We start from the raw sequence: 25,016 nt of genomic DNA on the forward strand, positions 1-25,016 counted from the left end.
ATCCATCTGGTGCTTTCCTAAAACAGTAACAGTTCTTAACAAATTGGCCATCAGCAGATGTAGAATGACTGACCTTCTAAACGCAACTGAAGTTGGCTAACAGGCGTTCTCTTTGGTAGACCAAAGACCTGCCGAATCACCTCTGACTGTATTTACATCAAGTCGGGTGCAGTTTGGTGGAGCATCATAACTAGGGCTCCCGGTTGTATGGTATTTATTTTTTACATTTCCGTCTGTATTTATCCATATTTATTTTTTGGCCATCTTATCAGTAATTATCCATATTTATTTTATGTTTTTAGGATAAATGGAGTTTTAAAATGGTATATTTCCACATTTATTTCACTCCTAGACATGCACTTTTACGTGGAACCCTGTGGCGTTTTAGCAAATTAAACAACCACATATAACATTAAACAGCACCAATAGGTGCAGAGTAGGTTTATAATACAAAAATATGTTAACTTATGCCTGTAATTAAGGAAATCTGATCCTGTTTTGTAACTCCTTATCAGTTTTGGCCTGAAATTCATGAAAGACAGCAAGGAGAGTCTTTCACAAAAAGCAAAATTTTCAGTATTTTATCGCTTTTAAAAATAAATACAGACAGGAAACACATTGTTTTCGGTCTGTGTTTATCTGTAAAAATCAGTAAAAACGGAAAACTGGGAGCCTTAATCATAAGCGATGGCTGGTTCCAGCTTGGCTCTAATAATCTGCTGCACACTCATTCTGGTGCAGCCTTATTCTCTGTAAGACCATTAAAAGCCCTTTGTAGTCCAATTTTGGTTACATCTACAAGTGCTGTATCGTCAACATACTGAAGCAATGGAAGATGTTGGATTCCCAGTTTCTGGGGAAAACCTCTGTAGCCTAAGAGCACTTGTTGAAGATCAGCCTTGTATATATTACAAAGAACAGGTGCCAGGACACAGCGCTGTTTCAGGCCCTGGTTTGTACTTGTTTTCTTGGACAAAGTGCATCCATTACCAAGTTTTTTTCTGACCCAAGTAACCGTATTTAGAAGTCAGATGGCAGCCAATAGATTTTCTGGTATTTTCCTGTCCATCAACTTCCCCCAAGAGTGCTCCGATTAACTTTACTGAAAGCCACACCATAATCCTTGAATGACAAACAATCATGACTTCTGGGCAATCACCTTTTTTGCCAGCAGGATAATAGTGCTTACATTATCCAGGGTTTCATTGCCTTTTCTAAACCCTGTACGACAGAAGGATAACACTTTTAAGTTAATTGATCCAGATTTCTAGATCAGCCAGCAATAATTTGGCTTTGGAGTCTAACAGGGCTATTGTTTGATAGTTTTCCTGTTTATCTGTTAAACCCTGTGGGATGTAAAATATATCCCCGGCAGTTCTCTAGGATTGTGTTAAAGTTTAAAATACAATTATAACATATTGGCAGGACATCTCCCTATCTTTTAGTTTCATGATTGAATACTGCCACCGGGACCCCATTACTACCTGGTGCTCTGTTTTTTTTTATAGCAGCCATGGTTTTAATAAGATCTCATTTTTCCTATACCCAGGGCCTGGTTCCTGTCACTGACAGCTGTTGTTGGTTGTTCTCCTTGTGGTCAGAGTTTTCCCTGGGTTGGGACAGAAGTCAGACCCAAGGGGTGGTATGGGCCACACCACACTGTTGGCCATGTGGTACTGAGATGATGTCTGTAAGCAAAGTAAGGTTAGGTGCTGCACAGATGGATTCCCCAGGTGAGGAGAATGGTCCCCCATGGGTCTGTTCAGTGGGCACAGGTTCAGAGATGCGTAGAACTAGCAAGTGCCTCTGCAAAGTGGACCATTGTCCATGTTCTATCGCTCTAAGCTGGGAAGTCCATCAAGAGCCTGGCCGTGAACTTGCCCAGTGGCCCCAACTGCAGAGCAATGCAAGCAATCACTCCGTCTCCGGCTGGCCCGTAGCGTCTCTCATAGAAGAGCACAGGTGCTTCCAGCATTGTTTAGATCTTTGTTCAGGACTTCGCCCAGTCCCAGTGGGATGGTAATATCCCCTAGAGACGTGCACGGGCGCTTCTAACGTTGCAAACACTTATTTAGAATCTCGCCAAGCCTCACTGCCTGGTGTGATCCCATTGCCCAGGCCTGAGCGGTCTTGGAAATCGGGCCACATGCACCTGATTACTCGAATTACCTAACTGATTCAGAACCAAACAGACTTTAGTTTATTTACTTTGGACCCGAACAGTTCCAGCATCTCTGCACTGCGCTTCTCGCAGTAATCTCCAGTGATACTCTAATTACGTCAATAGAAGCGCACCGGCTTCTAGAAGTACCATAGTTCACACATATCAAAATGCTTGTGTATTTTAAAGCACTCTTTTAATCTACAAATTGAATATCTAATGATATATTGATTAGATTTTTGCCGTTTTGTTCTTGTTTTATTCCGATATATATTCCGCAATGATTCCTGTCTCCTCATCCTTCTTGACCTATCGTCAGCTTTTGACACGGTCAAACATGAGAACTTACTGGAGCTGCTAAGCACTAGAATGGGTCTCTCGGGAACTGTTCTCAAATGGTTTGCTTCTTTCCTTCATAACCGGTCGCAGAAGTTCAAGATCGACAATGTGCTATCTAAACCAGTGCCTGCAGACCTAGGTGTCCCACAAGGATCTTGCCTCTCCCCCACACTGTTCAACCTCATCATGGAACCACTCGCCACCTTGCTGCAAGCATCCAATGTTCAATTCCATATGTACGCCGATGACACACAACTCTACCTAAAGCTACAATCCCCGGAAGATATCAAACTACTGAATTCCACACTTAGCAACACTCAATCCTGACTGGCCGTTAATCACCTCAAACTAAATGCGCTGAAAACTGAGTTCCTACTCATCTCACCCCCGGCGAAAACTTCCACCACCCAAACGTGGCTCAATAACCTAACAGCACTCAATGTCCAACCTACTATCGTGGACTCAGCGAAATCCCTAGGCATCACCGTTGACGCCAAGCTCAACATGCAACAGCACATTAGCATAGCCACAAAAGGGGCTAATTTCCATATCAACACACTGAGGAAACTCAAACCCTTCCTCCCTGCCAAAGACTTCCAAACTGCTGTACAAGCTTTAGTCATCCCTCGCATAGACTACGGAATTGTTGCCCTCAGCGGACTCCCGCTATCCACAACAGCACCCCTAAGAGCCTCCCTGAACGCTGCTGCGAGACTCATTACTGGCTCGAGAAAACATTCGCATATTTCCCCAGACCTAAAATCTCTAAAATGGCTGCCTTTTGAAGCCAGAATTCAACTAAAAATTGCAATAATGACACACTCGGCGGTGCACCACAAAGCACCCAACTACCTCGCGCAAAAGTTGTCTATATCAGGAGGGTCGAGATCCAATCGTAGTACAAAAAACCTACTTTTGAAGCCTAGTAGATTCCGGAAAGAAAAAACATACAAGCGCTCCTTCTCAGGAATGGCACCCAGGATCTGGAATGCGCTCCCTCCGGAAACGAGGCTTATCTCCTCCACGGCACTCTTCAAGAAAGAGGTGAAGAGAATCCTTCTGGCCAAGATCTCCTGAACACTACAGAGACTGGAACTGAGTCTCCGCATCGCGCTGTATCTCTGATCACCCTGCCCTTTGGCACTATCCTACTACCTAGAGGGGCACTACTACGCTACTCTCGTCCTATCGACCAATATATGCTACTCTTTGTTGGATTTATATGACTTGTTTACCTGACTGTATTTTGATAGGTTTTGATATGTTTCTGTACATTATTGTTATCTATGTTACTCTATGTTTATTGACCACTATATTGCTCCCATTATTTTGTTCATTCCTGTTGCCCTTGCCCCTGTCTCTGTGAAGCGCTCTGATATCTGTAAGGATCTTGTTCGCGCTATATAAAACTTTGAATAAATAAATAAATAATAAATAAATAAATTCACTATTTTTAGGTCTCGCCTAGCGATGCAGCGCATGCCTGCTTGCCTTGTTTTCGTTTTAAAAACATAAATCATGGTTTCATCAATAAAATCTCCTAACATTTTAAATGACCAGCCAGACTTACCTCACTATAGTCTGGGTTTTGCATCATATATGGTGTCAGATAGATTTATCTGATTCTTTTCTCATTTTCGCGTTAGTTACAATGCATACAACTCAAGGCAGATCTTTTGAGATGGAGCAAAAAATTGTTAATCACCCAGATTTATTCCCCCCTTCCCCTGATCCCTCCACTTTTCTACTTTTTATATCCTGAGACATATTTCTCCTACGAGTTATGCTCCTCTACCTTCAGGTTAAATCATCTTAACCAGAAATAGATTACTTCTGGAATTTTCCAGAACAATTGCATTCTGGTTGGTGGCTTTGGTTACTGTTTGACTTCAAATACATTGCCATACCCAAGGATAAGCCAAGAAAACTCCTGTTTTCTGTAGATTCCAACTCTTGGTTAATACTTATTTCCTGACAAGCCACCAGTTCAGGAGAAGCCTACCATGGTCAAGGTTTAGCTGCTCTTGCCTCCTGCCGTAAAACGTGTTCTTTCCTGCTACTGACCCGCTTCATAATAGAGTTTGCTGTGATCTGACTTTCACCCCTAATGCCACAACATGCCTCATCTTCACCACTCTGATTTAGACTTGAATGTGCTGAACTTTGCCTACTTAGCCAAACAGAAGAGTTTTCCAGTGGTTCCCAGGCAGCCTAACCAAGTGGTCTAACAAAGTCCCTGTTCAGTTCCTAACATTCCACCTTCAGCTGCCTTGAACCCAGGGGTCTGGTGAGATGTAATTGTGGCAGGGCATTAGAATCAAGGACACTGGATTTATTTTTCTCCAGCACAAGGAATCAGAATGCCACCACTTCCATTAAAGTCTCACTAGGTATTGTTGTCCCACTCTGGGTGCTGTACTGTTGTGGTTTGGGTACTCCTATAAGATCAGACCTAGCTTGGCTCAGGGCGCCCTCCCATGTCTACAGTCTTGTTTGGGCTGCTATACAAGTGCTCCCTCTTAGAGCCCGGGAAAACCAGGACTTGCTAGTCTGTGGCGTAACTGGTGGTGGAAACTTTGAACAGGCATCAATTATCTTCTGCTTAAAACTAAAGTTTCTGAACATTATCTATGGTTGTCCGAAATGTCTTTAGATGTTACTAGAAGCCTTGGGTGTCACTGGAGAAGTGACCACTTTTTTTAGGTCTGCCTCTATAGCTCCGCTATCTGTATGATCTGTCTTTCAAATATACGTAATGTAGACTTAGATTAGTGCTTCCTTCTCAACTCATGCATTGGCTGTTAGTGTATCATTTTGCCGCCTAAATTGACACTCATTACCCAGATCAATCCGGTTTTATGCCTACCAGTAGTACACAACTCAATTTACGACATCTGTTTGAATGACTAAAGCCGTAAGGAAAGAGACTGCAGTGCTATTAATGGATGCCACTGAGGCGGTCGACACCTTGCAATGGGGATATATGTTCATGATGCTAGAAACTATGGCTTTTCTATCTAATTTATGAAATGGTTAAAACTCCTCTACAAGGAACCCCTGGCCAGGGTTAAAGTCAACACACCTCATCGGACCCTATGCCTTTCCATAGCGGATGAGACAGTGGTACCCACTGTTCTCAGAGATGTTCACCTTAGCGTTGGAGCCCTTGGTGTGCTGCATTAGAAAGGATGCCTTGGTGCAGTGATTGAGGTGGGATGGGACGTGGGACTGTTCAATCTCAATTTATGTAAATGATATTCTTATATACATGGCAAACCCAGTGGAGGCAATGCGGCAAATCTTACATATACTCGCAATTTTGGGGACTACTCAGGATTCTGCATCAATCAGGGGAAATAGATTCTGTAGCACCTCTTGTGTGGCAAATGGACTGGATTTAAGTATTGGGATATATACACATTACAAAGAATATGGAACACTTTTTTAGACGATTTCTATATACGGTCCTCGAGAGATATTCTCTACTGAACTCCTCTGAATTTCTTCAAAAAGTGGAGTCAGGAATCTCGTAGGATAGCTCTGACAAAATTGACAAGTGGCATATATGAGGGTGCCTTAGACCTCCCCGATATATTCAAAAGACTGTTTGTCTTCATTTATGTTTGTGATTAAAGACACCGTTTTTGCTCTCCGAGATGAACCATCCATAAGGGTTAACAGACATGCAATGGAGCTGACGCCTACCCCGGCCGCCCTGTATAGAAAGAACTATAGGGAAACTATAACACAACACACGCCAACAGCAGTGAAAATATGGGAAAAGGCCACACCACATCTCAAATATTAGGGGCTATTACACCACTATGGGACAGTAATGCGCTTATGTGAAATTGAAAAAATGGAACACCCTGGGAATTAGTAAACTAAGTGATGTCTGGGGGTGGATGGTATACCCGCCTGGGAATAGTTACAGTTGGGATATTAAACTGGGCGATACCAAGAGGTTCAGATACCTACAGCTGAAACCCACTATAGTCGCACACATATGAACAAGAACTACCCTAAAGGGCTCAACCCTGCTGGAGGCTAGAATATTATTTTAACCCCTCACTGAAAATAATCTCCCTCATATGCAGGTAGATTTTAGATAACAAAGGTGACCCACTCACAAAAATAAGGCATCAGTGGGCAAAGGAGGTGGGATGCTTCCAGGCAGGGGAGTGGGAGATGGCGACCAGCCCTCTTAGAGAAGTTGCAATAAAAGCCGGATTAGTCCAGCTAAAGCTGCTGCATAGTATTTACCTAACCAGAATGGTTCTAGCTAAGTTCGGGAACGTCCCCACAAATGTCTTCCTTAAAGGATGTGGGCACATATGAGAATGTCCCTCCTTGAGAACTTTGTGGAGGGTGCTGCACATGTGTCTCAACAATGCTTCTTAGATATTTGGGGTAAAACATATCTTAGTAGATATAGGAAGACCTTCTTCAGACCAGGCTAAATGAAACATTGTATGCCAGAGGGGCGGAACTGAGGGCCCGGAACTGCAGCAATGGACGAGCGACTTAGACCTGGTGTATGCTGGCGAGAAGTAAAGTATATGAGCGGCGGGGCTGTCTGAAGAAATTGGACCACATAGGGACACCCTGGATAATATATAGAGGAAATGAAACAGGGTAACATAACCCTGATAAACAATATAAAAATGCAAACTTTAAGAATATAATGTGGCAACACGAGGGGGGGGGAAATTGGGGTCAAGTCTCATAATATGGTAGCAAGGTGTAGACAGCTGTTTGAATTTGAATCTGTGTTATTTTAAACACAGCAACGTACCGCGGACTCGCAGTCTCAGGAGCTGCAGCTGCTTCCTGCCTCCTGGTCTCTCCCCCCTGGGACGGCCAATCACGCAGGTCGGAGTAGGAGCTTAGTTAGCTCCAGGCACAAATGCCGGCTGTAGCGCGGGCGTGCCATAGACAAACCCGTCTGCGCCCGTCCACCATGCCCATTTTTGCAAATATTCCTCCCATGAACTTAGACTGCTCCACTCTGCCTCATTCACGCCTAACCCAGCCATTATTGCAAGCTTGCACAACAGTACCATACTCCAGCCTCGGAAATAGTTCCCTGAAGTCATCCAGCCCACATTCCACTCCTTTCAGCAAAAGCAAAAAGACTGGCGCACAGCAATGTCAATTTACTATCCTAATACACAATCCTTAGTCAGACACCAGCTAGAATTTGTGACTTTTTTAGAGTCAGAAAAGCCTGACCTCCTGTTCACCGAAACCTGGCTTACTCTCGAATCTTCCCCCGATATCCTGGCAGCACTAGCCAACGATTTTTACATTCTACAAAGTAACCGCCCACCAGGAAAAATGGGTGGTGGAGTAGCGGCCATCATCCACCAGGATTTTAAATTTACCGCTCTTACCCCACTCTGCCTCCCTACAGTAGATAACACTGTAATAAAACTTGAGTCTGACTCTGCCCCCTTCATATGTGTTCTGCTTTACAGGCCCCCACAGCACATGCCCCTATTTCCTCACTTGTTGAGGGAACAAGTAGCAAACCTGGTAACTAACCGCGCCAGAATCTTGTTGGTAGGCGACTTTAATTACTGGGCAAAGGACACTCAAGGAGGGCCGCAATCTGCAGAGTTGACTGAATAAAACTTCACTTAACAGGTTTCCTCAGCCACACATATGAAAGGGCACATTCTCGACCAAATCTCGACAATCAACTTGGTGGTATCCACAATGTCCATCACACCTTGTTTATGGTCAGACCACCACCAGATAAAATTCACCTTAAAGAACCCTATCACAAGTAAAATTCTTCCCAATATGGAGGGACTCGCGCGAAAATGAAATGCTATTGATATAAACGACTTCCGTACCACACTGGCCAACACAGCACCCAACTCCCTTTCTGATGTCAATCTTCACGAGGAAACCATCTTAGCTTGGCTTCTAGCAGCCAGCAATAAACACGCCCCACTCCAAAAACTTAGATTAACCCGCCGTTTTGAGGCGCCGAGGTGGTTTTCCCTGAATTAAGATTAAAAAAACTCACCCTCCATCAATTGGAAAGAAAGTGGAGATGGAATTACTCACAAAAAGAGAAGATCAATTACCTAACGGCCATGAGGGAATATAAAAAGGCGATTCTCACAGCTAAAGCAGCTAATTTTTCCTCCAGAATTTTAACCTCTAACAACAAAGCTAAGGACATTTTTGCAATTGTAGATGAACTGTCTAACCCAGATAGAGTCATAAGTAAGGCCATACCTTCTCGGGCCCTCTGCGACTCTCTGAACAACTTTTTTATTGAGAAATTCGCTTCCATTAATTCCATTAAAGACAGTATCCCCACACATACTCCTCAAGAAATCTTCCCTCCGATGCCCATAAATCCCTACTCCCTTGAATCTTTTCCACCCATTGACACCCCGACTTTTCACGATCTGCTGTCCAAAGTCAGATCTGGTTCTCCCTTGGATCATTGTCCCCCACATGTCCTAAAAGCTGCTTTCACCACCTCACCGGAACCTGTTCTTGCCCTCTTGAACACTTTCTTATCCCAGGGCAGTGTCCTCAAAGCCTTCAAAGAGGCAGTAGTGGTCCCCCTATTGAAGAAACCAGGGGCTGATCCCCAAACGCTGTCAAACTATCATCCCATCTCCCTGCTTCCGTACTTAGCTAAGGGGCTGGAGGCCCATGTGGCAAAATGTCTGTCCATCTTTATGGAACAAACTAATTTCCTTGACCCACACCAAGCTGTATTTCGCCCAGCTCACTCACAGAAACAGTGATACTAGCGGTACTGGACTCCTTACGGGAAAAGGCTGACAGAGGTACTCTCTAGGCCCTTGTGCTGTTAGACCTCTTGGCCGCCTTCGACACGGTCAACAATGGTATACTGTTGGACGGTGTAAGAGAGGCAGGCATCCAGGGCCCAGCCCTTTGCTGGATCAACGCCTTCCTGAAAGACCGCTCTCGGGCAGTCTGGAGTGGCCAGTTCACGGCCCCTAAATTAAAAACTACGTGTGGGATCCCACAGGGCTCATCGCTCTCCCCACATCTGTTTAAGCTTTACCTTCTCCCGCTGATTAGAGCTCTGAATGAAAGGAAAGATGTCACCTTTAATTATGCCGATGACCTTCAACTATTGTTCAGAATTGACAACTCTCCCCAGTCAATATCTGAGTTTCAGTCTACCATGCAATTCATTCGTCACTGGATGGACCACAACCACCTAAAATTAAATCCTGGCAAGACAGAATTAGTCCTGACGGGTGGCTGTCGCAATCTGTGGGGCCCACATTATTGTCCAAACAATTTAGGACCAGCCCGCAATTCCTTCCCTTAAGTAAAAAGCCTAGGGGTCTCTATAAACCATGACCTTTCCTTAAAAACTCATGTTGGCTCTGTGATCGCCACCTGCTTTTCTCAGCGGCATAAAATTAGGAAGATAAGCAGGCTACTTACCCAAGCAGCTCTGATAAAGGTCATGGTAGCCATGGTCCTATCACGACTAGACTACGCCAACGCAATCTACCTCATATGCCACTTTGCCTTACAAAACGGTTACAGCTGGTACAGAACCAAACGGCAAGATTGATTCACAAACAACCCAGATGGCTACATATCTCCCCTCTCCGAAGGATGCTGCACTGGCTTCCTATTCCTCAACGCTTTGCTTTCATAATTGGTTGCCTGGTGTTTAAATCCCTGGATGGCCAGTTCCCCAACTTTATAGGCAGCCTCATTTCAAGATACACCCCCTCACGCAACCCTGCTCTGTTTATCTCCAACTTCTGACTGTCCTGACATTCAAGCTGAAGCCCCAAGGGGTTTGCAGGTTTGCAACTCGGGCACCCAGATTGTGGAATTCCATCCCCCTGGAAATCAGGTCAAGCACTGATCTACTGAGATTCAGCAAATCCCTTAAAACGTGGCTGTTCATCCAGACCTACCAATAACTGCTCTGGTTCGACACCTCCTAGTATCAGCGCCAAGAAACCAATTGGTGTACGAGCGCTTTATAAATCCATTTTAACATAACATAACTGTCATGATTGAATATTGTGCGCCTGACTATGTGATCATGTGTTATTGTCATTTATGTTTTTTAACACTAAATATAAATACAAAAAATGAATTGTCACATATTAAATTTCATGCATTGTATGCAGAAAGCGATCGTCTTTTTTTTCCACTTCAGCAGATTTAAAATATATATTCTATTCGAGATTCAAAATGTAAGCCAGACCTATTTGCTTTGTCAGAGCTTGTTCTGCAGGACACCAACTAGTTTCTTATTACACCTAACAAACAGTTCAGGTGAAAAAAGGAATCACGATTAACATTTACATACTAAACAATATGATTAAACACTAAATGAAGAGGAAAAAGAAGAAGCAGCCTATGAATACACATTAGCAAACTTTCAAAGACGATTATAATTTATTATATACATATTTTTCATAAAAAAGTTCCAAAAAAGAGAATAACGCTCAAAAAAGAATTGGCAAAACAAAAACCGTTGACGCATTTTGTGGCTGTAATTTATCAAGGACACATTATTTTGTATATGTTGTTCCTTTTTGTAATGATAATGTTTGTCTGTTAGCCACTAGTTTGGCATGTGAATTGTATGTTTTTGTTTTGCCAACTCTTTTTTGAGCGTTATTCTCTTTTTTGGAACTTTTTTCTGAAAAATATGTATATAATAAATTATAATCGTCTTTGAAAATTTGCTAATGTGTATTCATAGGCTGCTTCTTCTTTTTCCTCTTCACTTAGGGCCCGATGTAGGTAGCCCTTTACCGATCGGAATCGGCCGAAAATACCGATTTTCGGCCGTTTCCGATAGGTAAAGGGCCATGGAGATGTAGGGGCACATTTTCGGTAATTTTACCGATTCGTTATCATTACCGAATAGGTAAATTTACCGAGTCGGTAATATTTACCGATTCGGTAATGATAACGATTCGGTAAAATTACCGAAAATGTGATGTAGGTAGCCTATGTTCCGGCTGCACATGGCTTACAGAATCGGTATTTTACCATGGAATACAAATCCATGGTAAAAAAACGATTCCTGTGTACATGCACATCTGTGCATGTACACATGTGCCATGTGACAGACAGACGTGCCCTTAGGGCATGTCTGTGTGCCACATTGCACACATGGCCGTTTTGGGGGTGCTAGAGGGTGTCAAAGTGACACCCCCTGCACCCTTGTGAATTCCTTAAATTCCGATTGGGTAAATACCGAATCGGTAATGCCTAATCATTCCTATGGGCTTCAAAGCCCATAGGAAAGAATGGGCATTACCGATTCGGTATTTTCCCAATCGGTAATTAAAGAATTGTTAAGGATTCGGTAACGAATCCAGATGTTGGGACCTACATCCCATTTACCGATTTTCAAATACCGAATCGGTAAGATTCGGTATTTCAAAATCGGTAAATGGGATTTACCTACATCGGGCCCTTAGTGTTTAATCATATTGTTTAGTGTGTAAATGTTAATCGTGATTCCTTTTTTCACCTGAACCGTTTGTTAGGTGTAATAATTTACCGTCCCTGTTTCAGGGTAGTTGGACAGCCCCTGTAGTCTGTCTATGACCAACTAGTTTCTGGCATCTACTAAAGTGTTCCTATTTAGTGTTCTGGAAGTAGTTTAAAAAGCTTCATTTTAATGCAGCTGTTGCCTTTTCTATGTTCCCAACCTATAGTCAGTGACCCGAAGAACGATGGGAAAGAAGAAGATGACGAACAAGTAAACCACAGATCTTCATCTCAGAATTCGCTTAGTTCCGGTGGTAAGAGGGACGAGACAGACACCAAAGTATAAAAGTGTATTAGAAAACAGGTGAGACCTTAAGTTCATCAGTTAATTAAAATTCAAAGGTGTAATTATGAGATTCTTATCAGGAAAACCTTTCTGACAGGTTACATTAAGGGCTTATTTTATTAAGAGGAAAAATCGCAAATTCATAAACAAGCACTGGCAAAGCCTCTAGGTCTCGCCTATGCAAGAGCCATTGGCTTTGCCAATGTGTTTAACCCATGTTGTACACCAGCGTGGCTACTGTTCAGCATGGCTAACAGTTAGTGGTGAAGAGGAGAGTGGCATGGAGTGGAATGGCAGTGTGTTGTGTATTAGAGTATCGTAGAGTGGACTGGTGTAGAGTGCATTGGCATAGAGTGTTGCAGAGTATAGTGGCGTAAAGTGCAGCGTCATATGGGGGAGAGGAGTTGGCCTAACGGCTTGGGCGGTCGACCTCGAATCTGGGGAACGGGGTTCGAGTCTCGGCAACGACACTGAACATCCTGTGATTCTGGACAAATCACTTAATCTCCCCGTGCCTAACAAAAAATGAATGGGGCCTCATGTAAAGCAACTGGTGCTATGTAAAGCGCTCTGATACCCGATTCCTTTGGGTCAAGTTTGCGCTACATAAAACTCCGTGAAATAAAAAAATTAAATAATTCATGAAATATATAATGTAGTGCCATAGATTAGAGTGTTCCATAGTAGAGTGCAGTGGCTTAGATTGCAAAGGTGTAGAGTGGAGTGGTGCAGAGTACAGTAGCATAGAGTACATTGGTGTAAAGTGCAGTGGCGCAGTGTAGAGTAGAGTGAAGCAGAGTGCAGTGACGTAGAGTGTTGCAAAGTAGAATATAGTGCAGTAGAGTGCAGTGGCATAAAATGCAGTGGTGTAGAGTGGAGCGCAGTGGCGTAGACTGGAGTGGCGTAGAGTGCATTGGCATAGAATGCGAAATTGCAGATTAGAGTGGAATAGAGTTAAGTGGCGTAGAGTGCAGTATTGCAGTGTAGAGTATGGTGTAGAGTGCAGTGGTGTAGTATGCTGCAGAGAAGAGTGCAGTGGCATAGAGTAGAGTGAGCTGGTGTAGAGTGCACTGGCGTAGTGTGTTGCAGTGTATAGTGACAAAGTGCAGCGGCAGAGTTCATTGGCATACAATGCAGAGTCATAGATTGCAGTTGCATAGATTGGAGTGGTGCATGGTGCATAGTTGAGTGGAATGATGCAGATTACAATGGCATTGAGTGCAGTGGTATAGAGCAGTGGCGTAGAGTAGACTAGCAGAGCGTGCAGTTGCGTATTGTGGAGTGATGCAGAGTAGAGTGGTGTAGCGTGCATTGGCATAGAGTGCAGTGGTGTACAGTTCAGTGGAGGAGAGTGTAGTGTTGCAGAGTAGAGTGACGTAGAGTGCAGTGGTGCAGAGTGGCATAGAGTGCATTGGCATAGAGCAGTGTCAAAGAGTACAGTGGAGCAGAGTAAAGTGCCGTCGCATAGAGTTCAATGTTTGAGAATAGAGTGGTGTAGAGTGCAGTGGAATAGAGGGGAGTGGTGCAGAGTGGTGTAGAGTGCAGTGGTGTAGAGTGCAGTAGTATAGAGTAGATTGTTTCAGAGTAGAGTGGCGTAAAGTGGTATAGAGTGCAGTTGCATAAAGTGCAATGGTGCAAAATAGATTAGAGTGGCGTAGAGTGCCGGGGCGTGGAGTTGAGTGTCACAGAGTAAAGTGTATTGGCATATAGTGCAGTTACATAGAGTGGAGTTGTGCAGAGTAGACTGGAGTGGCCTAGACTGGAGTGGTGTAGAGTGCCGTAAAGTGCTTAGGCGTAGAGTGGTGCAGAGTAGAGAAGCGAGGCTTCGAGTGAAGTGGCATTGAGTGGTGTAAAGTGTAGTGGTGCAGAGTAGAGTGCAGTGGCATGGAGTGGTGCAGAGTTGAGTGAGGTATCCATGGTGTAGTAGCACACTGCCATCAGAGACAGCACATTCTCAATTGAAATAACCAGTACATTTTCACAGACATACAGTTTAACTAATAAAACTATACAGTGTTCAAAGGATAATGTGTAGAAAAGGCCTCACCTAATGTACTGATTAGTTTTGATCATATTATAGTATTTTGTTCTAACACATTTCAAAATTAACGAAAAATGTGCTTCATTAGTCGTACCTAATTCTGATGTTTTCGAAATACTTGCACAGTTCATTTAAATGTTGTTGCATGCTAGAAAAAAAACCTTTCTTGACTTCAGTATCCAGCAAGATTGTCACAAAAATCCTCCCACTTTAAAGGTAGAGAAAGAAATGTAAACACCAAGCTCCCTCGGAAGACAGAGCCTGGTAGGCTTCAACCTAAAAAATCAAAACCTCGAATTTGGTACAGATGGGGAGGGATGACATGCCTTCACTGTCTTGTTGGATAGGAGTCCGCAGTGTACCCGGTGGGCTCATCCAACACCAAATAAAATATCCAGTTACGACAAGCGTAATAATAAATATATTGTGGGATTGGTTTATTTATTTACTCTAGCTCCCTTAAGAACATTGATCACTTCAGGAATCCTAAGAGTCATTGCAGCAATGTCATTCCGGTTACTCACCATCATACACCTAAGCGAACAGGCTTTACTGTTTAGGGAGTCAAGTTAGCCATGCAGGTTAATCCCTGAGACCTTCCCAGCACTCAAAAGATGCAGTGCATTGGATAGCCATGGATCACGGGTTCAATTATGTGTCAGGCATTTAAATCATTAATATGGTTTTATATATTTTCATAGTTCCTCCACCACTAAAGATGTATTCGTGGTAGAAACACTTTTTAACAAGATTGCAACTGACAAAGTTGTTGGAATGTTTTTTTATTTGAATGTATATTTCACAGCTGTCCCTATTTCGTTGAGATCATTTTGGATCACATCCTTAAAATACTTTAGAATTCAAACTTTGGGTCAAACCCTAATTACATGTGTGTCTGTAGAGCTTTGTTTACTCGTGGTGCAATGATGCAGTTACAGTATTGTACTTACCCTGTTTGTTCACCAGTTAACATTTTGATTGTGATTCCATTGTGAATAAACATGTATTAAATAATACATTTAGTCGAGAAAACTTTACTGCGCGAAATATGTCTTTTGCCGGTCAGCTCTCGTTAATCTTGGACCAGTCGGAAGAGCAGAAATGTTATTAACACCCAGACATTCAGAATGTTAGCATGCACATTCATGAGGAACGACCTACAAGGGAGATCGCTTACCAAGCCTTATCAACCACCAGCAAGGGTGCTAAGACTGAAAGAACCATGCAGTGAGCTTCAAGGAGACAACAAGACAAATGACTCCAGTGCATACAAAGTGCAATCACCCTCTTTCCTCAAAGGCACTCCAACAATAAACAACACGACAGCTCACCAAGAGTTTGACCCTCAACCACTGACATAGTACCCACTAGAACCTGGCTTAATCAAGGAATACATCCTTACCTGCCCAAAGAACCAGACTGTAAGCATGGGCAGTCAGGGTCTAACTAAATCTATAATAGAGACGATGCACAGAAACAAGTAATTTGGACCTCTAATACAGTATGAGAACAGACAATACTTCTGAGACACCTTTCTTCCTGGAAGTGATTTACACCAACATGTCAGTTTGGAATCAATCTTCTGCGTTTAGTTTGTCCAACATTATGGCTTGGTCTTCTGAGTACGTGGAGCTTACTTACCTGTTAGTGGCAGAACTCAGAGGATAAGAACTATCTCGCACCTTTGTCTCCAAGATCTCCAAAGATTCTCCACCTCTCAATTACCATTGTGCCATTTTCCAGCCCCACTCGCTTCGGTGCGCGCCGTATCCGGGAATTCTTTCTAATCTTGAAAACTGACTGTTAGGTGGAAGTGGGAAACTTTGACTAAGAGGAAGGATACGACATTGGCAATCTTTAGAGCTTCTGATAATTAACTTTTAATTTTGGAAATAACCTAATATCCTATTTCACAGTTGGAGATGAAAGAAGGAGAGGTCAAATGTTCTGCATTTTATCATCATTTGAAACATTTAGCATTTAAATTTAATGCTGATAAGAAAATATTATTAGATTCATTCCTTATGCAATGTCCCTGCAGGATGATAGATGGGATTGGTCAACACTCGTGTCAATCATACAGGCTCACTCATATGGATTACACACTAAAAATCAATAGTGCTGTAGGTATTGAATGTTGATTGATTAGCAAGTTTGAAGCACTTACATTGTTGGATTTTTGAAACCTGTGCTGCAGTCTTATGCCAATATAAATCATAATTAAACCAGATTGTTGACTGGGATAGAGTTAATGTATCTCCAATGAAAACGAAATACATAGAAAACATTGAGAAATGCCTCTCGTTGCGCCCAAATCAAATCAGGTACATTTGTATAGCGCAAACACATCACTAAAAAGTCGCATGGCGCTTGCAGACGGCACTGATTAGCCGTGGACTTAGTTGTCAAATAACCATGTTTTCAGCAGTTTGCGGAAACGGTTATGGTCCGGGATGATGCGCAAGTGAACAGGGATTTTATTCCATGATGCTGGGCAGAGGAAGGAGAAAGATCGTCCACCTTTCCTGGCTGAGCGGATTCTCAGAGGAGTGATGCATTGCCTGATCTAAGGGTCCGGGTTGGCTGGTACCACATTAGTTTTCTGGACCAGTAGTTTGGTCCCTTTCCGTAAATGTGCTTATGGATCAGACATAAGATTTAAAGAGAATTTGCTTCTTTACTGGAAGCCAGTGTAATGATCTTAGGCAAGGAACAGAAGAAGTCCTAGGTGGAAGGTCGAAAACCAGCCTGGCGGCCGTGTTCTGCACAATTTGAAGCCTTTTCAACAGGTTTTCATTGATTGAGAACAGTAGGGCATTTCCATAGTCCATTATGTTGATTATTAGCCCCTGGACTAATGGTTTCCTGGCCTCACCTGGGGATCCATTTGAAAACCTTCGGAGGCTACGCATCACTCCAAAGCAAGTGCCAGTGATATGGTTAATCTGACTTTGCATAGACAATTGATTGTCCATGTAAACGCCCAGATTCCGTACTGTTAATTTGGGGGTAGGACAGGGGCCGAGATTGGAGGGCCACCAGTCATGAGACCAATGCTCCTGGGCCTTACCAAACAGCAAGATCTCGGACTTTCCTCCATTCAATTGGAGACAGTTGGAATTCATCCATCTATCAATGTGAGACATGCATTGTTTGAAGTGTTGCTTTGTTTCCGCCAGGTCCGGGCCAGTGGTGACCAGATTCTATGGCTTTGATGTCATATCCTATGCGGATGACGCGCAGATTCTGATCACCTTGGCCAGTGGTGTCATATATAGATTAAAGAGGGTTGGGCTCAAGATAGAGCCCTGAGGGGTATACAACGTTTACAACGAAACTTTTACAACGACCTACCATTACAACGCAACTTTTACAACGCAAACTATTACAACGCATTGCTTTGGGGGGCGCTCTAGGATAGGGAATAGGTTAATTTACTATCCAATAACCTTCCCTACTATCCACGGGGACTGGAGTTGGAATAGTAAATTAAACTATTCACTATCCAGCACCCCAAAGCGCTATGCGTTGTAATGGTATACGTGGTAAAAACCGCGTTGTAAAGGTAGGCGTTGTAAAAGTATGCGTTGTAACGTCATACATCCGCCCTGAGGTACCCCCATCGCAACTGGTCTCTCCCCTGAAACATATTTGGACTGCGGTTACTCGGTCGGCCAAGTAGCTCTTGAGCCACTTTAGGGCATTTCTCCTGACACCAATCTCCCACAGCCGGTGTTCTAGAATTTGGTTCTAGGGAGAATCCTTTATTGGTGATATCAATAAAGATTTACTTGAGGATGAACAATAACTGTAGCAATCAAGCATTACTATGCAAAGCACGGTGTCCTAGAAGAGAATTTTGAGCCAAATGGAGTTAGTGAAAACTCTTCAAACAATATAACAATTGAAAACATATTGACTTCTTTTGACCAAATGCTCTGCTTCAAGTGGACATTTTGGGCCGTCATGGGGTATAAATTACATAATCCATAAAGATAATCTTACAAAAGATTGAAAACACGAAGATGTTTTGCTAATTTGTTAATGAGCCGAGCCTCTCCAAATAAGACAGCAGCATAGTACAATGCTTCAACTCTGTTGTTGTGGCAGACTTCTGTGCCTCAAATCTGATTTTTGTCATTCTCCACCACATGCAGGCCCTTCGGTAAAGAGGAAAACTGGGCCTAGCTGCCCTAAGAACCCAGGTAAACCTGTGCAGCATGGGCCCAGGAGTGAACATTTAAAAGGTGGTCTCAGAGTAGACTCATCAGAGGTGAGCATGCCTCAACTAGCTGGCCAAAATGAGGGAATAGGATCACCCAAGCCCACCTGCAGCTCCTGCTGGTAAACATGATGATTGAAAGCACTTCACTAGAATGTCCACGATTAACAACACAAAATCCAAATGCTGCATTAGGATACGATGAACCATCATCTCGTATGTTACAGGTAGAGCCAACTGTCTCAGCCAGGATATCAAATAAAGTATCCCAAAGAGTCCTCAGCATGCACAGCCACACAGCACACCTCTGTGTAACTGGGAAGGTACACATTGATTGAGGCCCCAATGCTCACTACATGTACATAGACAGACCACAATGTCCTAATGTGGTTCACATCTTTCCCGAAGAAGGAACAGCAGTGAGCTCAAATGGGCCCCTCATAACCAGTGAAGTTCCTCAACCTCTTCCCCATCATCTTCATTGTTTTTATGAGACATGAGAGTCACTCCCTGCTAGCTAGGAAATGCACATGCATCGGCCTGCCAATAACATGTAACTTAACTATAAGGATTATTCAGTCAATTACTTCATCTGCTTCTACTCCAGTTCAACTTGAATGCCACAAGCACACCCAAAGGGTGATCCCACCATTACAGAACATGATGTCCCCTCACAAACAGCTCACACTTTAGAGCAAAGTAAAGTTCACTGCCTTGAATCTCAAAGACTTGTCTCCACTGCCACGGTAGGTCAAGCTTCATAATGATAGTACATGTGCGTGCTCCAGGTGTGGGCATTTAAATACAGGAGGGCTGCCGAAAAAGGTGTACCAAATCCAAGCAAGTGTTGGGTTCCTTTTCACGATATATTTCACAAGAAAATTCAGGGTTTGAGCCAGGAGAGTGGCGCCCTGCATCCTCAAAGTTTCAAGTGGATGGACGTCTCGGTGTGCAAAACTGTGAAAAATACAGAAATTCAAACCGGCCTCTAAAGGATGTCCACACATAGGACTGCATCCCTTTTGTAGCACTTGAACTGGAGAAGCCCCTAAAAGTGACATTGTTTCAGGTGCTATCCTTGAAGGAAATTGCTAAAGCCTGTGCCTCTCTTAAGATTTGTGGTGCTCTGTTGAGAAACGGAGAGGGCATTTGATTTCTTTCAGAGTCCACACGTCCGAACAATGTACCATAACTTAGAGTACCCATGCAGAATCCCCACAGCCCTTGGGCTACGACAAGAACTCGGCCCTCTACAAGATGTTCAAGCTTTTCCTGTGGCTTTGGACATGGACTCTGACATAAGCCAAGACCTCTTCCACAGCCCATTTACCAGGCTGCATCAAACACATACCAGATCCTTAAAGTGGTGATATTAAAAATCTCCACAAAGCCAACTTATTTATTTGGATTTTCTAAAACAGTGCAAACTAACGCAGTACTCTCAGAGCAGGATAGATCAGATTCATAGAAGCGAGACAGGACATGATGTTCTGGATAGTAGTAGACATTTATTGATTAGCATCATCCAGAGGAATTCTTCAACTACGTATGCTGATACATAGGGATTATCTTTGAACATTGAAGGTCATTCCTCCAAATTACTTCTAAGAGGTCGGCCGGATGGATAGCAGGTTATGATTGGTGGACCTTCTGCATCTATTTGTTAGATAAGGGACCAATAACTTCAACAGATAATTTGGAGCTTGTCCATGTAAGGCTTTAAGAATGATGCAAATGGATTTAAAAATGTTCACCCCTCTGGTGGTAGTCAGTAGGGCCTTACGGGAGACTAGCAGCATGATTATGGAATCTTTACAGTATGGATATTGTTTTTTTGGGGGTGTGGGGGAGTGGGAAAGTGTAAAAACTATTCTATAGTCAAGGCAGCAGACTTTCACAGCTTTATTTCTGTGCGCGGCGCAGGAGAGGAGTAATTCCTCTGAGGAGATGTAAGTGGTTGAAGATAAATTTTGAGATCGCATTTATTTGGAGTGTGCAAGAAATCCTGTTGAAAGATACCACATTTGTTTTGGGTGTGAAAGAAAGCTCATTGACAAATGGCATACAATGAATGGGAAACATCGTTAACATCGCAGTCAGTACACTGCGATGCTGTTACATCGCGGTCGTTGCAACGACTGCGATGTTACCACGCTATGCCATTACAATGCAAGTCTTTACATCGACTTGCACTAGATGGCGTGCTAACATTAAAAATTGTGTAGTTTACTATCCCAACACCTTCCCTACTGTTAAGTGGACTGGAGTTGGAATAGTAAATTACACTTTTCTAATGTTAGCACGCCATCTACCGCAAGTCGATGTAAAGACTTGCGTTACAATGGCATAGCGTGGTAACATCGCAGTCGTAACAACTGCGATGTAACGGCATGCATTGTACTGCCTTGCGTAGTAAAGTCATACATCCACAATTAATGGAGTCTCTTCCCACTTAGTGGGGGGTCCATGCTTACGAGAAGCAAGGCTGGAAGTAAGAGGTGCAGTTACTGCCAGTCTTGCTTCTCGTGAGCAACAACTATAAGTACAAAGTGAATGTTTACGCACCACTTTCAGGTTTTCAAAACACATCAATAAAAGGCATTATCATTTACAATGCCAGTAGCTCAAACTCTCGCAAATACGAGACCTATTGCATTGCAGATGCCTGTTGCTCGTTGTTGGTTCTTATTCCGAATATACAATATTGAGACAGCGCACCATACATGAATACTTTGATATTGGCGGGATAAAGTGACAGTAGAGAGTGGGGTGGGTGGATATAGGCATCATGCATCTTTCCCACTGTACATTATTGACGACTGTCATCCATTCATTATTACTGGCCCCAAAATTGGAAAGCTTACTTCTGTGAAAATGAGAGTTCCCTTGCACGCAAGTAGATGGCACCACATCTCCTATAACAAAGCGCAGCAACGCATGCACTCACCGAAAGTAGTAAAAGAACACAGCCATCTCCTACATACCGAGCAGAAAGGGATTCATGCAAATCTGTCATAATACCTAGATCCAGAAAATCAGCTTCTTGAAAATGTTTATTTTTTCGAATTGATGGTTTTATCAGCGTCCACGATCGATTAACCCCTAGTTCATATGAAAAATATAAAATAGCATGATTACAAACATGGCAGATGACTACACCATCGGGCAGACCGTGGTGCAGATGCAAAGGCTTTTAGTAAAGTAAAGTTTAACTGACAGCAACTTTGCGGGACGTCTTGACAAATAATTGTTAAGTGTTATCCTTACAGCAGAAGTTATTATGATTGAAAGTGTACGTCATATTTTCACACACTGTACATTGTGATGGCCAACCAAAATGTTCTCTGAGTGAAATATCCGTAAAGAGAGCTAAGCACACAAAGGAGGGGCATTTACAGAAATGTACCAATGACAATCCAGCATTTCCGAATGCCATTGATAACAACCAATGGCAATCAATGGGTGTGCCAGAGCCCATAGAAGAGCATACATCAGGTCTTGCCGACAACTAAAGCGCTGTCAAGGCTCAACCTAAAAAGGATGATGGGAAAATACCAGCCAAAACATTAGAACAGTGAGTGTCCACCATCCTCATTTAATCTCATGGAGATCAGGAGAGTCCACAGGGGTCCTTAGGCTCCAGTCAATATTGGTATTTAGTGCAGTTTAGAAACAGAGGGAAGATGCCTATGCAAGAGCCATTGGCTTTGCCAATGTGTTTAATCCATGTTGTACACCAGCGTGGCTAATGTTCAGCATGGCTAACAGTTAGTGGTGAAGAGGAGAGTGGCATGGAGTGGAATGGCAGAGTGTTGTGTATTAGAGTATCGTAGAATGTACTGGTGTAGAGTGCATTGGCGTAGAGTGTTACAGAGTATAGTGGCATACAGTACAGCGTGATATAGGGGAAGAGGAGTTGGCCTAACGGCTTGGGCGGTCGACATCGAATATGGGGAACGGGGTTCGAGTCTCGGCAATGACGCTGAACATCCTGTGATTCTGGGCAAATCACTAATCTCCCCATGCCTTACAAAAATTGAATGTGGCCTCATGTAACACAACTGGTGCTATGTAAAGCGCTTTGATACCCGATTCCTTTGGGGCAAGTTTGCGCTATATAAAACTCCGTAAAATAAAATAAATAAATGTATGACTGTCTCTTTCCAGAAATATCTCTGCACTGATGTAAGAGGCATTTCTTGATACAGACAGGTTCACACGTCAGTTCTAGTTATGTTTTTGAGATGTGCTTTGTAGCAGCACACGCACTGCAGACTTAGCAATTCCTTGTAAAAATGGTTGTGGAGTTCTGCATATCACCGTGATACTTCCCATGGAGTGGTGGTTGATGCTTCGTGTTATTGGCTGAAATGTTTGAAACACATGGATTAATTTAAGAGTTATGGGCGCATAGCTACTTTCTGAGCTGTGCACTGGAATCATGATATGGTCCCTGGTGTGGTGGCTAGAGTACCAAATGTTTATGGAATTAATCCTTTGAAGAAAATAAATCCCTGAAGCGTTTTGACACCACTTCCCCCATATAAGCCCCTCCCTTCCACTCTGACATCAGAAGCAATGAAGAAGACCTCTGTGGCCGTTCACCCCTTAAGGTGTAATAGTGCTGGGTAAAGAAATGACCAGAGGGATATAGTGTAGTGTCCAGCTAGGTTTCCTGGATATTGTATCTATATTTTGCTTGATATACATTGAATGTTTTGTTATGCACCTTATACCCATGCATCTATGAAAGGATGTTTATATTATCATTGACTAGCATTGAACCTTATGGTATTCACTTTGTACCTATGTAACTAAGACACTTACCCTGTAAAGCGCTCTGATACCCGCAAGGGTCTGGTTTGCGCTATATAAAACTTTCAAATAAAATAAATAAATATAATGCTGTCATGGCATCGCTGAAGGGATACTTCCTTACCTACCTATGTCGTTTGTGCCTTACAGAATGAAAATGGATAACTGATGGCATCTTCAAACCCAGGAGGGTTACCGCAGAAGGCAGTATCCGATGCCGCTCGTTCTTCAGTTTCAACGTCATCACGGGATACGTCCTCCTGGATTGTTGTCAGTGATATGGTCGATCATGAAGGATGTTGTGGAACCTATTTAACTAAATGAGTTGAAGATTGATATTGAAGGATTTTGTGGAACCCGTTTTTAACGAAATAAGTAAACAACATAGCACAATGATCAAGGACAAGAGGAAGCCTGGCTGCAAGAACATTTAATCAGATGCTAGTTTTTTATCTTTGTATATAGAATTCCTTTTTTGTAAGCCTGCAACCACAATCAGGACTGAAATGATTTTTGTAATAGTGAGAGGCATAGGAAGTGGTGACAAGAAATTGTTTTTCAGTAAACTCAGTGGTTTTGTCACTCATGGTGGGTGCGGTGCGGTCAGTCCCAGCCAGTTACAACCAACTCTGGCCATTTATTTCAAACAAATGCAGTCATTATAATTGTGCACACAAGTGAAGCAAAATGGCAGTTTGTGTGCTGAGCACTTACCTTCTCTGTGACGTGAGAGGAAATATAACAATTGTGTTTCCACAGAGAAATATGTCACAATAGGTGTCAACATCAAAGCAGAAATCCTCAAAGGTACATGTGTCTGTTGTTTCTGATTTGTTATAGCTGCATGACTGAGTAAAGAAAACTTTTTTTAACTGTGCTTGATGGCTTCTTGAATTTGACTGTGACAAAAGTCTTTGATTCCATTGCCACCCTGACAAGTGCAGAGGCCTCCAAGATTTGCCCTTTATCCAGATTCGGTAGAGTCCCAATGGGTACCACACAAGATTTGTCCGGAAACGCTGATCTGGTGCCAACGAAGGGGCTTGCTAAAGAAGAGAACACAAGTTTAACTGAAGGCTTTTTCTGGCCTCTTCTTCTAAAACTACCAATCAGCCTCCCTGTGCCATGGCATTCTTGTTTCCCCCTCCATTCCACAAAGCACGTATTAATTATTGTATGGAATAGACACAAGCCCAACTGTAATTGTATTTATATAGCGCTTACTACCCCAGACAAGGCTTTGAATTGCTTTTCGGTGAGCAGCACGCTACTCTGGAACTGAAAAAGATTAGTGGTGTATTAGTATAGGTAACTAAGAGTTCATTTGAACGGTGGACAAGTGAGTCTGTTATTTGAATTTAATAGGATAATGGAAGGATAGAAGAGGGAAGAGTCTAGAAAGTGTTATTTAGGAGACCGTAGTAGTAAGATGAGATTTGGGGTAAGTTAAAGTAGAGGTGGATTAGGGAAAAATCTCTAGAAAGGTATTGGGGAGATCCTAGTAGTAAAATGAGGCTTGGGATGAGTCAAAGAAGGGATAGATGAGGGAAGAATTTAGAAAGGGTTGTTTGGGAGATCATAGTAATAAAATGAGGCCTGGGGGGATCCGAGGAGG

General features: G+C 42.9%; 1 protein-coding gene across 2 annotated transcripts in view; it reads left to right on the forward strand.

Annotated features, from left to right (window-relative positions):
• The window catches only part of LOC144772357 (CD48 antigen-like), a 266,122-nt gene extending 241,846 nt beyond the window's left edge, over window positions 1-24,276 (forward strand). For both annotated transcript variants that reach the window (XM_078656620.1, XM_078656621.1), the window contains 2 exons: window positions 12,205-12,341; window positions 23,552-24,276. In XM_078656620.1, the coding sequence (XP_078512746.1) occupies window positions 12,205-12,323 (119 nt within the window). In that variant the 3' untranslated portion in view covers window positions 12,324-12,341; window positions 23,552-24,276. The remainder of the gene's footprint in view (window positions 1-12,204; window positions 12,342-23,551) is intronic.
• The last annotated feature ends 740 nt before the right edge of the window (window positions 24,277-25,016 follow it).

The sequence above is a fragment of the Lissotriton helveticus genome, chromosome 8, assembly GCF_964261635.1.
Source record: "Lissotriton helveticus chromosome 8, aLisHel1.1, whole genome shotgun sequence".
NCBI classification, from domain to species: domain Eukaryota; kingdom Metazoa; phylum Chordata; class Amphibia; order Caudata; family Salamandridae; genus Lissotriton; species Lissotriton helveticus.